The 13332-nt window shown below is 49.1% G+C and overlaps 1 protein-coding gene across 3 annotated transcripts; it reads left to right on the forward strand.

Annotated features, from left to right (window-relative positions):
* Positions 1-3143: 3143 nt before the first annotated feature.
* NCAPH (non-SMC condensin I complex subunit H) lies at positions 3144-13018 on the forward strand. Of its 3 annotated transcripts, none has more exons than XM_031602143.2 (17): positions 3144-3406; positions 3478-3571; positions 4617-4709; positions 5167-5305; positions 5846-5967; positions 6286-6475; positions 6980-7071; positions 7216-7418; positions 7835-7983; positions 8858-8964; positions 9653-9775; positions 10093-10200; positions 10842-11003; positions 11242-11355; positions 11609-11694; positions 12011-12086; positions 12511-13018. In XM_031602143.2, the coding sequence occupies exons 1-17, from the start codon at positions 3189-3191 to the stop codon at positions 12568-12570; spliced, it is 2136 nt and encodes a 711-aa protein (XP_031458003.2). In that variant the 5' UTR covers positions 3144-3188; the 3' UTR covers positions 12571-13018. The 3 variants fall into 3 exon arrangements, with proteins under 3 accessions (XP_031458003.2, XP_031458005.2, XP_031458006.2); XM_031602145.2 differs by having other exon boundaries at positions 5849-5967; XM_031602146.2 differs by lacking the exons at positions 11609-11694; positions 12011-12086; positions 12511-13018 and having other exon boundaries at positions 10079-10200.
* The last annotated feature ends 314 nt before the right edge of the window (positions 13019-13332 follow it).

Below are 13332 nucleotides of genomic sequence, written 5' to 3' on the forward strand. Positions count from 1 at the left end.
AAGTGCTCCTGCAGTGTCTGCGGCAGCACATGGAAATTACCAGATAATCTTTAGTTCATGGGTCATTTGTAGAAGGGTGCAACAAGTAGAGACTCTGCTTGTGCAACATCAACCTCAGATGCTGCAGCAGAGTCCCCAGACACAAGGTGACTGTGTGTGTGCACAGAAAGGCTGCAGACCCATACAATAACCCAGCTTCTGGCAAATCCTTTGTCACAGGCAAGTGCCCAAAGCTGAGCCTAAGTCAGATGCTTGCAGCCAGCAGCAGCCTCAGAAACCTCAGAAGGCTGCAAGCTCAATATTCCCTGGCTCTACTTTTAATCTTGCAGCTGGGGAAGATCCCTGTTGCTACGTTACCTGTGTTGTGGGTCCGGAGCAGACAGCAGATCTCACCCTGGAACTTGCTGAGCAGCTCAGAAGGACACAACCAATGAGGTTTTAAATCCATCACAGCAGCTGCAGCAGTCACACAGGAGTGCTCCCCTTCCTGCTCGTATCAACTTTCCCCTCTTCTCCGGTGCTTGCCTGCAGCTCAGAGACATCCTCTGAGTTCACTCACCCCAGAGCTTCCCGCAGCCCTGGCACAGTGCAGGCAGACAGGTGAAGAAGTACCAGCGGTTCAGCAGGCAGGCAGGCAGCCTCCCCTTTGGAGTCACTTCCCAGCTACTTTGGCAAACCTTGTAAGAGCCCAAAGTGCTCCTCCAAGAGGGAAAGAATCCCTGCACACCTCCATCAACTTTGGGGAATACATTCCTCCAGCAAACATCCACCAGTCATAAATCAAGTTTCCTAATATCCCCCCAGTGATGTAGAGGTCTGGGAGCTGACTGAGTGGGAAGCAGCCACGTGTAGAAGTTCCTGTCACCAGATGATGCATTCTCTTAATTTCCAGTTAAATACAGAACATGAATATTTCTGTCCTCGCCTGCACCACTGATGGCAGGGGATAATCAAATGCTTCGCACATCGCTATTGCAAGGGCAGGAATAATTCGTCTGAACAGCAAAAACCCTCACAGTTCCCTGTGCCTCCTTTATTTGGGATGCAAAGCTGGACATACTGATTTGTTTACAGTGGCCGCTAGAAGCTCTGTTAGGAGGAAAGCATCATGAAGCATGACTTGGCTTTTACAACCCCCCCAGTTTAGTCTGGCCCTGCTGGAGCCAAGGAAGAAGAGGGTCAGACCTCTTTGCTTAGACCCTGAGTTATTTGTAAATGAGAAAAAAGCTTTATAGGATTTTTCCTCCCCTCAGAGTTCCTCTGAATTGCTACTTGCACAAGTGCCCTAGGCTTCCAGGGTACTACAGCTGCACTGATGAACAGATACCAATCTCCAGAAGTTGATTCTATGGCCATTTTTGGGGGTGATTGGAGTCAGTGCAAAAGCCGGCTGATGGCACGGCCATTCCTCAGCTCTGGGGAACAGGGAATGGGACCAGGGCTGGCTCAGCAGCACACACAGTGTCTTTTTCCATCATCTCTTTCTGAGGACCGTAGTTGGACTCCAAGCACATCTTTTCCTCTTGCACCATCCAGTGGTTCAGGCTGGAAGTCTGTCGGGAAGAACTCAGGCATCCAGCTGCGGCCATTGCAGAAGGGTTGAGGCAGCTGCTGGGCCTGGTAGAGAAGGCTGCAGGGAGACCTCATTGCAACCTTCCAATATTTAAAAGGAGATTATAATCAGCTTTTTCATAGAATCGTAGAATCGCAAGGTTGGAAACGACCTATAAGATCATGTAGTCCAACCATCCTCCCATCACCACTGCTACCACAAGCACTAAACCATGTCTCGCAGCTCCTCGTCCAGACGCCTCTTGAACGCTGCCAGGGACGGCGACTCCACCACCTCCCTGTGCAGCCATTGCAGTGCCTGAGAGAACAAGTTCTTCCTTAAGCCTAACCTAAACCTCCTCTGCTACAACTTGCGGCCATTTCCCCGGCTCCTGTTTGTTGCCTGGAGAAGAGGCCAAACCCCTCCTCACCACAGCCTCCCTTCAGGAAGCTGTAGGGTGCCATGAGGTCTCCCCTGAGCCTCCTCTTCTCCAGACTAAACAATCCCAGCTCCCTCTTGTGCTCCAGACCCCCCTCCAGTTTCGTTGCCCTTCTCTGGACACGCTCCAGGGCCTCAATGTCTTTCCCGTGGTGAGGGGCCCAAAACTGAACACAGCACTCGAGGTGCGGCCTCACCAGAGCTGAGTACAGGGGACGATCACCTCCCTGCTCCTGCTGGCCACACTATTTCTAATGCAGGCCAGGATGGCGCTGGCCCTCTTGGCCACCTGGGCACACTGCTGGCTCATGTTCAGCCGAGCATCAACCAACACCCCCAGGTCCAGTTCCTCTTCACAGTCATCCAGCCACTTGTCCCCAAGCCTGTAACGCTGCATGGGGTTGTTGTGGCCAAAGTGCAGGACCCAGCACTTGGCCTTGTTGAACCTCATCCCATTCCCCCCAGCCCAGCGATCCAGCTTATCTAAGTCCCTCTGAAGGGCCTCCCTACCCTCAGGCAGATCCACACCACCTCCCAGCTTGGTGTCATCTGCAGACTCACTGAGGGTACACTCAGTCCCCTCCTCCAGGTCATCAATAAAGATATTAAACAAGACAGGCCCCAGGACCGACCCCTGGGGGACACCACTTGAAACAGGTCGCCAGCTGGACTTCACTCCATTAACCACCACCCCTTGGGCACGGCCCTCTACCAGTTCCTTACAAGGGTAGATAGCAATAGGACAAGAAGGAATGGTTTTAAGCTCAAGGACGGAAGGTTTGATTTGGATGTCAGGGAAGTTCTTCACAAAGAGTGCTGAGGTGCTGGAACAGCTGCCCAGAGAGGCTGGGGATGCCCTGTCCCTAGAGGTGTGTAAGGTAAGGCTAGATAGAGCCCTGGGCAACCTGGGCTGATACGCGATGGAGGAATTTATTGCGAAAAGCCGCAAAGCAGGAGCGCTGCAGGCGGAGGAGAGAAACAAAACCTCCGCTCCACAGCGCCAGAAGGCGGCGACCGTTACCCTTCGAGCGCGGCAAATTTAAACTAGGAGGCGAAGGCGCGGCGTGAGACCCCCCGCGGCTTTGGATTGGCGGAGAGGAAGGGAGGCGCGCGCTGATTGGTCAGCGGGTGAAGAGAGGGCGGGAGTTCGGCGGCGGAACTTCCGGAACGGTGGGCGCAGCTTCAGCCCGCCGCTGCCATGAGTGCCGTGACCCCGCGGCGGGGCGGCCGGGGCGGCGGAGGGGCGGCGGAGTCCCCGGCTTCGCGCCCTCTCAGCGCCTCGGCCACCCCTACGTTGGTGGAATGTCCCGGTAACGACGATGAGAGGGAAAGGCGGCAGCGTCGGCGCTCGCGGGCGGTGGATCTGCAGCTCGGCGGCACCGAATCGCCGCTCAGTCTCTGCTCTCCGGTGCCCAGGTAGGGCCGGGCCGCGGGGTGGCGGCGGGCGGGCTCGGCTCCCCTGGCACGGCCGTGCTTCCTTCCCTCAGGCAGGCGGACGCGTCGTTGCCGGCTCTGTCGGGATGGACGAACGCGCAGATCTCGGAGCATTACTCTGCCTGCATCAAGCTGTCCGCTGAGAACGTGAGTGGGTTCCCTGCTCTGATCGCACCTGGATTTGGGGTGGGAGTAATCCTCTGCGACATGTCACAGCTCCTGAGTCATCGTAGAATGGCTCCGGGTGGAAGGCAGCCAAGTTTCAACCCCCTGCCACGCGCAGGGCCACCAACCTCCACATTTCATTCCAGCCCAGGCTGCCCAGGGCCCCATCCAACCTGGTCTTGAACACCTCCAGGGATGGACGGGGCACCCAGAGCCCCTCTGGGCAGCTGTTCCAGCACCTCACCACTCTCTGTGTGAAGAACTTCCCAGTGATATCCAATCTAAATCTTCCCTCCTTAAGCTTAGAGGCATTTCTCCTTGTCCTATCACTGCTTTCTCTTGTAAAAGGTTGATTCCCCTCCTGTTTATAAACCCCTTTTAAATAGCATTAGGCAGCAATGAGGTCTCCTTGCAGCCTTGTCTTCTCCAGCTCCCTCAGCCTGTCTTTGTAGTGGAGGTACTCCAATCCCCTGATCATCCTCATGCCCTCCTTTGGACCCTCTCCAACAGCTCCACATCTTTCCTTCCCAGACCTGGATGCAATACTCCAGATGGGGCCTCATGAGGGCAGAATAGAGAGGGACAGTCACCTTTCCTTGCTGGCCACTACTTTGCTGATAGAGCCCAGGCTGCAACTGACCTTCTTAGCTGCACACTGCTGGCTCATGTTCAGTTGTTCATCCACCAGGACCCCCCCCCAGGTCCTTCCCTGCAGGGCTGTCTCTCAAGGATTTCTTCCCCCAGTCTGTATACATATCTGAGATTACTCCAACCCTAGTGTAAAACCTTGCTCTTTGCTGTGTTGAACCTCAGGTTCACGCAGGTCCATCCTTCCAAGTTTTTCAAGGTCCCTCTGGATGGCATTCATTCTTTCTGATGTGTCAGATGCACTGCTCAGCTTGGTGTAAAGCTGGTTTGGGCCTTTCAAGCAGGTCATAGTGGTCTGTGAGCACCCTGTTGGTTGGTGGCTTGCAGGTTGACAGCATCATGTTTTGGGTTTCCATTTTCACCTGCACTTGTATTGCAGAAAATCAACACCAAGAATGTTTTTGGCTTACATCTGATAGACTACATGACAGATATACTGAAACAGAAGGACTCTGAGCTGACCAATTTCAAGGTGAGTTGTTCACAGCGGTGTTGGGTCTCTGGATTGAAGCTCTAATAAATGACACATCTCAAATAAATGAGCTTTTAGCAAGAGATCTGGTAGAGGCAGCACTGTCATTTTTAGTGGAACTTAATACTGCTGACTGCTTTGATACTGCAGAAATTAAAAGCTAGGTGCCTCTTTCAGTGATGGTCCTTCAAAAGGAGAGCTTTAATAATAAGGCTTCTGAGGTAAACATTGGGTGTTTCAGCCAGGAACAGAGCAGGGCTGTGATGGGAAAGAAGGTGATGTGACCTGAGTATAGGAGACAGCAGGGACAGATCAAAATAGGCAATATCCAAGCAAAGACTTCTCGATATTGATAGTTCCTTGTTGCTCCAAGGTCTGCATCTCGTCTTTTGCATTTATCTCTTGATGTGTCTTGTTCCTTCCTCACTAAATACTGCATCCTGTGTTCCTCTTTCAGATGGCAGCTGGCACCATCGATGCCAGCGTGAAGATCTACGCTGTGCGTGTGGATGCGGTCCATGCAGACACATACAAAGTTCTTGGAGGCTTAGGCAAGGAGTCAGCACCTACAAAAGATGTGGGCAGCCCAGGAGAAGGTGTGCCATTCACTCCTTTTCTCTTAAGCTCTTCCTGGTTCCACCCATAACACTTCCTGTGTTCTTCTGAATTTCAAAGCACTGTTTCTTTCTACTAATATGTATAGCTGGTAGAATACCACTAGCTTGATGTATTTATTTCTTCTTAAGGGATGTGAAATACTGAGTTTCTTTGTCTGGGGGCGTTTGAGATGAGAACCTGATGCTCAGCCCTGTATTTGAATACTTGGCCAGCTAGATTTGAGTGCAAAACAGGAATGGCCTAATCTGAAACGTTTGAGAATGAAGCACCCCACGCTTTGCTGTCCTTTGCTTTGAAACAGAAATGTGCTGTTAAGACAAAGGAGACAAAATAAAAAGAAGCACATTGAGCAGCCACTGAAGTGTTGGTGGTTTGTGCTAATGGATCCCTAACTGAGTAACTTTATGCCCATTGGGCTTTTGTGTGTGTGCACACAAAGTCAACTATAGTTGTACTGTCCTTCAGCTGTTCAGGATATTTTAGCAAGTTTTTCTAACCACAGCTTCTTTTTCTTTCAGAAGAAGACAGTACAGCTTCCAGTTCTGCCAAGAGAGTTCAAACAAAGAAAAAGCACTCCTTCAAAACGATTGAACAGAACTTGAACAACATCAATGTGACAGAGGCCAATCGGAGATGTGAGGTGGGTGGAAATAGACCTTCTGTAGTAGTGAGTGGAGGAAGGAAAGCTCACCTCATTTTTTGCCTTGTTATTGTTTTCCTTACTGTGCTGTCCTCTCTTGGGCTGCTAGATTCACATTCATGTCTGAATTTTGCTATTGTAACACGGTGGTCCTTAATTGTGTCTATTCTTCCTGTGTGAAGCAGCTGTGAGAGTTTTCTCTTCACTGAGAAAAGATGCATGAGTCATTCTCCCTTTGGCTTTGTATTTACAAATCTTCTGCAGAGACTTCTACCTCTCACCACCCATCTGTTCCATTCCTTGATTCTGCACCTGCAGGTTGACCCCATGTTCCAGAAAACAGCAGCATCTTTTGATGAATGCAGCACAGCTGGCATCTTCCTCACCAGCCTACGTACACAGAATTGTCACAGTGAGCTCCTTTTTGACTCCAAGATTGTGCCTCTCCCATCTTCGGAAAACCTCGTCCTGCCCAACAGTGATCCTGTGAAGGTGACAGATTTGAAGTGTGAGTGCTGGTAACCACTAAGCAATTCTCCCATCCAGACATCATTTTCATCTTCCAAGCATACTCCTTTTTAGCCTCAGCCAGCTTGCTTATACTTTGGTTGACCTCTTGTGGCACCTTGCTGTGATCCTGCTTGGGCTGAGGCTGGTTGCTGACAGGATCAGGGCCCTCACAGCCTCTTAGATCTCTGCATGTAGCTCAACCTATTGCACAGCATGTATGCATGATTGGAGCCACACAGTAGTTAAGATCAGCGTGCTCCAGGTTATGGAGTGACCTTTATAGAGTCTTTTAACCCTGTCAGTATTCCTAAACCCCATTACTCTGTTAAGATTCACAGTGTTATGCCCACCCTTCCGTCAGAGATCTGACTGAGCATCCCTTTCTGCTGAGAAATGAGCCTAAGTGCTTTTGAAACTAAGAATAGTTTAGCACCTGGCATTTGTTTTACCTGCTGGTTATTTCATCCTTTGTCTGATACTTCTTTATCCTTCCTATCTCTAGCTCTGCTAGAAAAGTGTGTTTTAAAACGCCCCATCTATTCTACACTGGCTGACTTCCAGTTCATGCAGTGGGATGCTGAATCCCATGAAGAGGTACGTAGTTGGCTCTGTGCAGGATTGAATACTTGAGCTGTATTCTCTGCTCTGTCACTCCAGAGTGATCCTGGAGAGCTGTGTGGGGCAGCAAGGTGTGCTGTGGGGTGCTGTGGCTTTTCCCCTGAGCACCTTCTCTTGCAGTCAGTATCAGCCCTGCTGGATAAATTTAAGAAGAGCGACCAAGTGTTCGATATCAATGCAGAAAGAGACAGTGATGTGGAAGATGGTGTTCCTGCCCTGTCAGATGATGACTTCAGTGCAGACTCCCCCAGGAGTGTAACAACAGAAAAGATTGGGGAATTTGCAGGAAACAAATCCCTCGTGGCAGTCTGTGAGAGCAAGAGGTGAGTAGTCACTGCACTTATATAGCTTTGCTTTGATTGCCAGCAACAAGTTAAGATAGCTCTCTGGAGGATCTTCACTTTCCCATGTGCGCGTTTTCCATCTTGCTGTAGTTTGCTTTCTAATCAAGTTTCAGGTTCACTGAGGAATTCACATCTCTGCCTTCCAGAACGACCTTCTTTGTATGGTCACGTTTCCTCTTTGGTTGCTTGTCTGCTCACTCTGCTCCCATTTTCAGCCTGCCCTGCCCCCCTTTTTTTGCAGCAGCCTCACAGACTCCAGACAGTGCAGTATTCGCAGTATTGTTTCCTGATAAGAAAGCAGGAGTCTTACAGAGCTGGTCAGGGTATTAAACACATTCAGGCCCAGTGTATCTCAAAGGAAGGATTTTACTGAGCAGTGTGTGCGCTCTTTCCAGAATTGATGCAGTTTCTTTTGGAGAAGGAGACATTGGGACCATGTGCCTTCATCTCTCCATGAAACCAGGGGAATACTCCTACTTCAGCCCCCGAACTCTGTCAATGTGGGCTGGCCCAGAGCACTGGCGTTTCAAACCTCGACACAAATGTATGTATGTATTCAGAGCCTGGAGCTCATGTGCTGCTGCCTGGTTGTGGTTCTGTTGGGAAATGGGCAATATGTGAATAGGGAACTATTGGAGAGAGTCTAGCTGAGGACTGCAAAGATAATAGGGGCTGGAGCATCTCCCTTCAAAGGAAAGGCTGAGAGCCCTGGGGCTGTATAATCTGGAGAACAAAAGAGGAGGATCTGACCAATCTTAGAAATATGTAAAAGGTGGCTGTCAAGTGATTGGGTGCTCAGCACCAGAAGAGGGGGCAACAAACTGGAGCAGAGCAAGTTTTATATGAATGTGGGGGAGAACTTTACTTTGAGAGTGACAGAGATTGTGGTTTCTCCTCTGAAAATATTCAAAATGTATCTGGACATGGGTGTACAGCCCACTCTAGGGATCCTGCTTTAGCAGAGGAATTGGACTAGATGATCTCCAGAGTCCCCTTCCAACCTTGTAATTCTGTGAGCCATAAAGCAAAGGCAGTAGAGATGAGACTACTCTGCATGGCTCTTTTCTAGCCTGACTGGAGGCAGTACTGAGTTAGGACGCCAGAAAGGCTCTCAGGTCACACACAGGTCCTTTGGTGTCTGATATGTTCTCTGTTGTTTGGGCTTGTTAATGGTGCTCAGCATTGAGGGGGTGTCTCACTGTAGCAATAGAAGAAAATACTGATCCTTCAGCATAAAAACTGAAGGTTAATTTATACTTACTGCTTCTGTAAGGACATACTGGTCCCTTTTAAAGTGTGAAGAAGAGGACACCACCTGTTTCTTTCTCTAACACAGAAAAAAAGTATTTGTAAAGGACACAGGTAAGCTGTCATTGTGGAGCAGATGCTCACGTTGAGAGTTTCCTTCCTTTCTGCAGCAAGTGCTGACTCTGAGAAAGAGAACAAGAAGAAGAAGGCAAAGAAAGCATTTGAAGTGAACTTTGATGAGGATGTTGACTTTGAGACATATTTCCGTAAGACCAAGGTATGCACTGAGTTTCTGCCTCTGCTCTCTTCTGCTTATATCAGTGCATCTTAGAGTGCCATCAGCAGGTGGCTCACCTTTGTTCTCTTGTGGAAACTGGCTCTGTAAACACAGCATCAGACATGCTCCTTCATGCAGGGTCTTCTGGCTCCAAAGCTTCTTACAGTTTTACCAACCTTGAAGTGAAGAATTGGGCTGGATTCTTTCTGGCCAATACCCTGTCTGAACCGAGAGCCCACAGGCCCAGCTGTGTGTCCCAGGATGCTGTGTTTAAGTCACTGCGTGCAGTGTAGGACTCATCTTTGGAAGCACTTCAGAACTTCTCTCATTTTAAACAAATATCCATGTTTGGTCATAGAATTGAAGAATTATAGAATGGCTTGAGTTGGGAGGGACCTTAAAGATCCATTCCATGGGCTGCTTGTCACCCACCAGCTCAGGCTGCCCAGGGCCCCATCCAACCAGGCTGTGAAGACCTGCAGGGATGGGGCACCCACAGCTTCTCTTAGTGATCTGTTCCAGAGCCTCACCCACCCTCTGAGTAAAGAATTTCTTCTAAATATTTAATGTAAATCTATCTTTTAGTATAAAACCATTCATCCTTGTCATGTCACCATCTGCCCTTATAAGAAGCTGATTCACATCTGAATACTGGATATCACATGGATTATGGCATTACCTTCTGCAGGCTGCTTTAACTCTGAGCAAATCTATTCTGGAAAACCAGAATGTGAAGAGCACCACACTTCCTGCAGACTTCAACTACAACCCTAACAACATTGTCCAGCTGTTCCTCAAACCAGCTGCTAAGGTAAGAGGCTTCTCCAAAATCTTCTTGGCAATGTTCCGTGTGCAGAATCACTCTTAATCTGCTCGAAGTGACTCTGGGATGCTCCTCAGGGCAGGAAATGAGCCATCATGATGCCTATTAGTGAACTAACTCACTTGTGGATGCTAAGTTGTCTGTGCTTGGCTTTTATGCTTTATGAGGGGATTGGTGGGTGGTACATGAGGAGGAGGAAGAGGCAGCAGGCTGGGAAAAAGGGTGGAGGATTAGCAAGATGTAGGCATTGCTTGGGGAAAACATCTAGTTTCCTCTTTCCTGATGTTCCAGTCTCATCTCTGCAGCTCTTCAGGCTGCCTAACCCAGGCAGCTCATTGGATCATGAAGATGAGATTGGTGAATATGATTACAATAACCCCAATGACACCTCCAATTTCTGCCCTGCAGCACAGGTAACTGGGAGCAAGAACATTTCTCTCTGTTGCTCACATTTGACATGTGGTAGAAGGAATTCAGCAAGAATCTTACGTCTAGCATCACTTACTAGTGGAAAAAGAGTTGACATCAGATTGTGGCAAAGCTGATGCCACACACCTTTGTCCTGTCACTCAGTGGTACTTCGGTAACGTCAATTAGACAGTCTGCCCTTGGAGTTTGCTGGCTGATTTCCTGCAGAAACTCCATTCCATGCTTTTCCATACGGCACCTCCCATGAACTAGCAGTAGATGCCATTGCTCATTTCTGCAGTCACCTCTGCACAATGAGCTCCTGCTGAAGTACATTTTCTCTAAAGCTTCAGCTTTCTGCCAGGCCAATGCTGCAGGTCTCATGGCCCCACGCTGGTGGGAGAGCCTTCATCTCTGTCATCTTTCTGTGTAGGACAGCCTTTTGATATTCTCTGCTTTAGATCTCTGGTGGGTTTAGCCTTAACCCAAGCTTTCAGCTGTCAGAAGAGGCTGAAGATCACTCGTCCACAGGGGCAGTGGGCAGGTATCAGCACTCTCCTTGAGGGGTGGGTACTCAGTGCAGGAAGTCTGCAGCTCCTCCAGGATATCTGGATGCGGCCTTACTGGTGTGTCTCTTCTTGACCAGGCTGCAGATAGTGATGATGACAATGACCCTGTTCAATTCATGGGCCAAACAGAGTTCAACCTTACCTCTCACCCTGAGGGTCAAGATCATGAGCTCAACGGGGCTGATGGTGTTGATATCACGATGTATGGGGAGCTGAACCTCATTGCTGAGCCTCAGAAGGTAAGGACTCATGCTGTGCCCAGCTGTGTGCCACTGACGGAGCAGATCTGCAGCAGGGCCTCTCTGAGAGAGAGCACAGTTTTCTTTGTGCAGGATCTCCAGGGTTTTGCTGATGGATGCTCTATTTTGAAATGATGTCACTGCTATAAGAAAATCAAGTTTGGGTTGTTCCTTTGGTTGTGATTGAGGACGCTGTTGCTCAGTTGCTCTCTGCTAACCCTGAATGTCTTTTCCTCAGGTCAATAAGATAGCAATTCAGTACGCAAAGACAGCCAAGAAAATGGATATGAAGAGGTTGAAGCAAAACATGTGGGATCTTCTTACTGATATACAGAAAAACACAATGGCAGAGGTGAGTGTAGGCAGAGCCAGATGCTTTAACAGGCCTGAAGAGAAGAGTATGCCCTGCATGTAACAATACTTAGCTTCTGAAGAGATCATCATGGACATGTTAGTGGCAATTCCTTTCCAATAGCCTTGCTCCCATGAGATAGTTGTTAAGGATGGATTGTGAGCAGTGATTTGCAGTGATGGTTCTCTGAGCGTGAGGCTGAGCCCTGGGGAGCAAAAGCTGCCTCAGCAGTGTCTGTCTTTTTGCTGAATAGATTGAAGATGTGGAGAAACGGAGCGACGTATCAGTGGTGACGGGGGAAAAGGCCTTCAGCAGCATCACAAAGGAACTGCTTCACAGGTAGAGAGGCCCTACAAAAGGCTGGACTCCAGGCTGGGTAGACTTTTGAGCAGCGCTTGGGCAAGCACTGATCCATTTTGTTTCTGTTGCAACCTGCTACCTGAATCCTGAGAGGAGGGAAATCTCTTGCTGTCTATTTGCTTGATGGAGCTACTTGGCTTGGCCAAGTCTTTGCTAATGGAATAAGGTGGAGAAAATCAGAGACTGGGGAAGGAGCTGTCACATGCAGCTTATCTTTGGTGACCTGGTAGCTTGCAGACATGCTCTATCCACAGTCTCAGGCTCTGGCCATCCTAACCTTCCTTCTCTTTCTTAGGTTGCCTTCTGTGATGGCTAAAAATCTGTCTGTCCCTTTAGCCTTTGCCTGCCTCTTGCACTTAGCAAATGAGAAGGTAAGTGCAGTGTATGTAAGAGAGATGGGATAGGAGCAGTGGGCAAAGCACACAGCATTTTATTTTTACATCAGAATCTTATAATTAAATCCCATTCCACATTTATAGTGAACACAAATCAGGTGGATGTGCTGGAAATAAAAAGTGCAGTATTTCCAGCTTGACTTCTATCTTCTGCCAGATATGAGGACACGGGAGGACCGAAGGGATGAAGCACATCACTGCTTAATGTTATTATGCTGTGGGTGCTTCAGAGTGGATACAGCAGCTGAGGGCATTCCTCAATCTTCTGCACTATGGTGGAGGCAGAAGGGGCTGGGGTTGTTCTGAGCGTTCCTTGTGTGTTTTTATTCAGCTTCCTGGATCTTCAGCCTCAAAGGGGATGAGATGAGCTCTCCTAAACTCAGCTTTTTGCTTTCCACAGAATCTGAAACTGAATGGCACAGAGGACCTGTCTGATGTCATCGTGAAACAAGGTGACTGAGCCATGTGTGGAGCAGCTCACCCAGGCTGACCTCCAGGCTGGAGCTTTGCTCCCCAGCTGGACAGTGCTTGTTCTTCAGCAGTGGCAGCTTTTCCTCCTCCCAGCATTGTTGCTGAGAAGGCCCTCTGATCTGTGCACCTCAGGAAAATTTCTTAAATTGGGGATGTGATCTCACTTACTTAAACCTGGAGGCCATACAGACGGACAGCTGCTGCTCAGCCTGCCCTCCTTGATCCACTCCCTCTTTCCTGGGTTCAGGAGCAGAGGCCTGCAGTTTCTCTGTGAACCATCGGTGCCTGGGAGTAGAACGCTGCTCCATTTGTTGTCTATAACTCAGTGCACTGAGGGACTTACTGATGATCCCAGTTCTTATACTCCTTTTCCTTTGGTCTTTCCCTGACATGACCGATACTGAGCTTACCAATAATAAATTCCTACTGCCTTCTTAGCTAGATCTCTGTGCGGGGAAGAAGGAAACTGAAGAAGGAGAGGCTAAATTAAAACAGGTGCGGAGGGAGCAGCAGGAACAGGACTGCTCATAAAGGAAAGAGGATCACCAGAGCACAGTCTCACAGAACCCAGTCTTGCAGTACCCAACAGAGGGGAGCAAGACAGACCTAGAAATGATTCAAAACAAGCCTGGTACAGTGGTTGGCAACCCTGCACTTGGGAGGGGGGGTGAAATCAGGTAATCATGGTCTTTTTCAACCCAGGCCATCCTATGATTCTGTGATTGCTTGTCTTAAGGACCTGAGAAAGAAA

The sequence above is a fragment of the Phasianus colchicus genome, chromosome 27 (assembly GCF_987193195.1).
Source record: "Phasianus colchicus chromosome 27, bPhaCol1.hap1.1, whole genome shotgun sequence".
Classification (NCBI taxonomy): Eukaryota; Metazoa; Chordata; class Aves; order Galliformes; family Phasianidae; genus Phasianus; species Phasianus colchicus.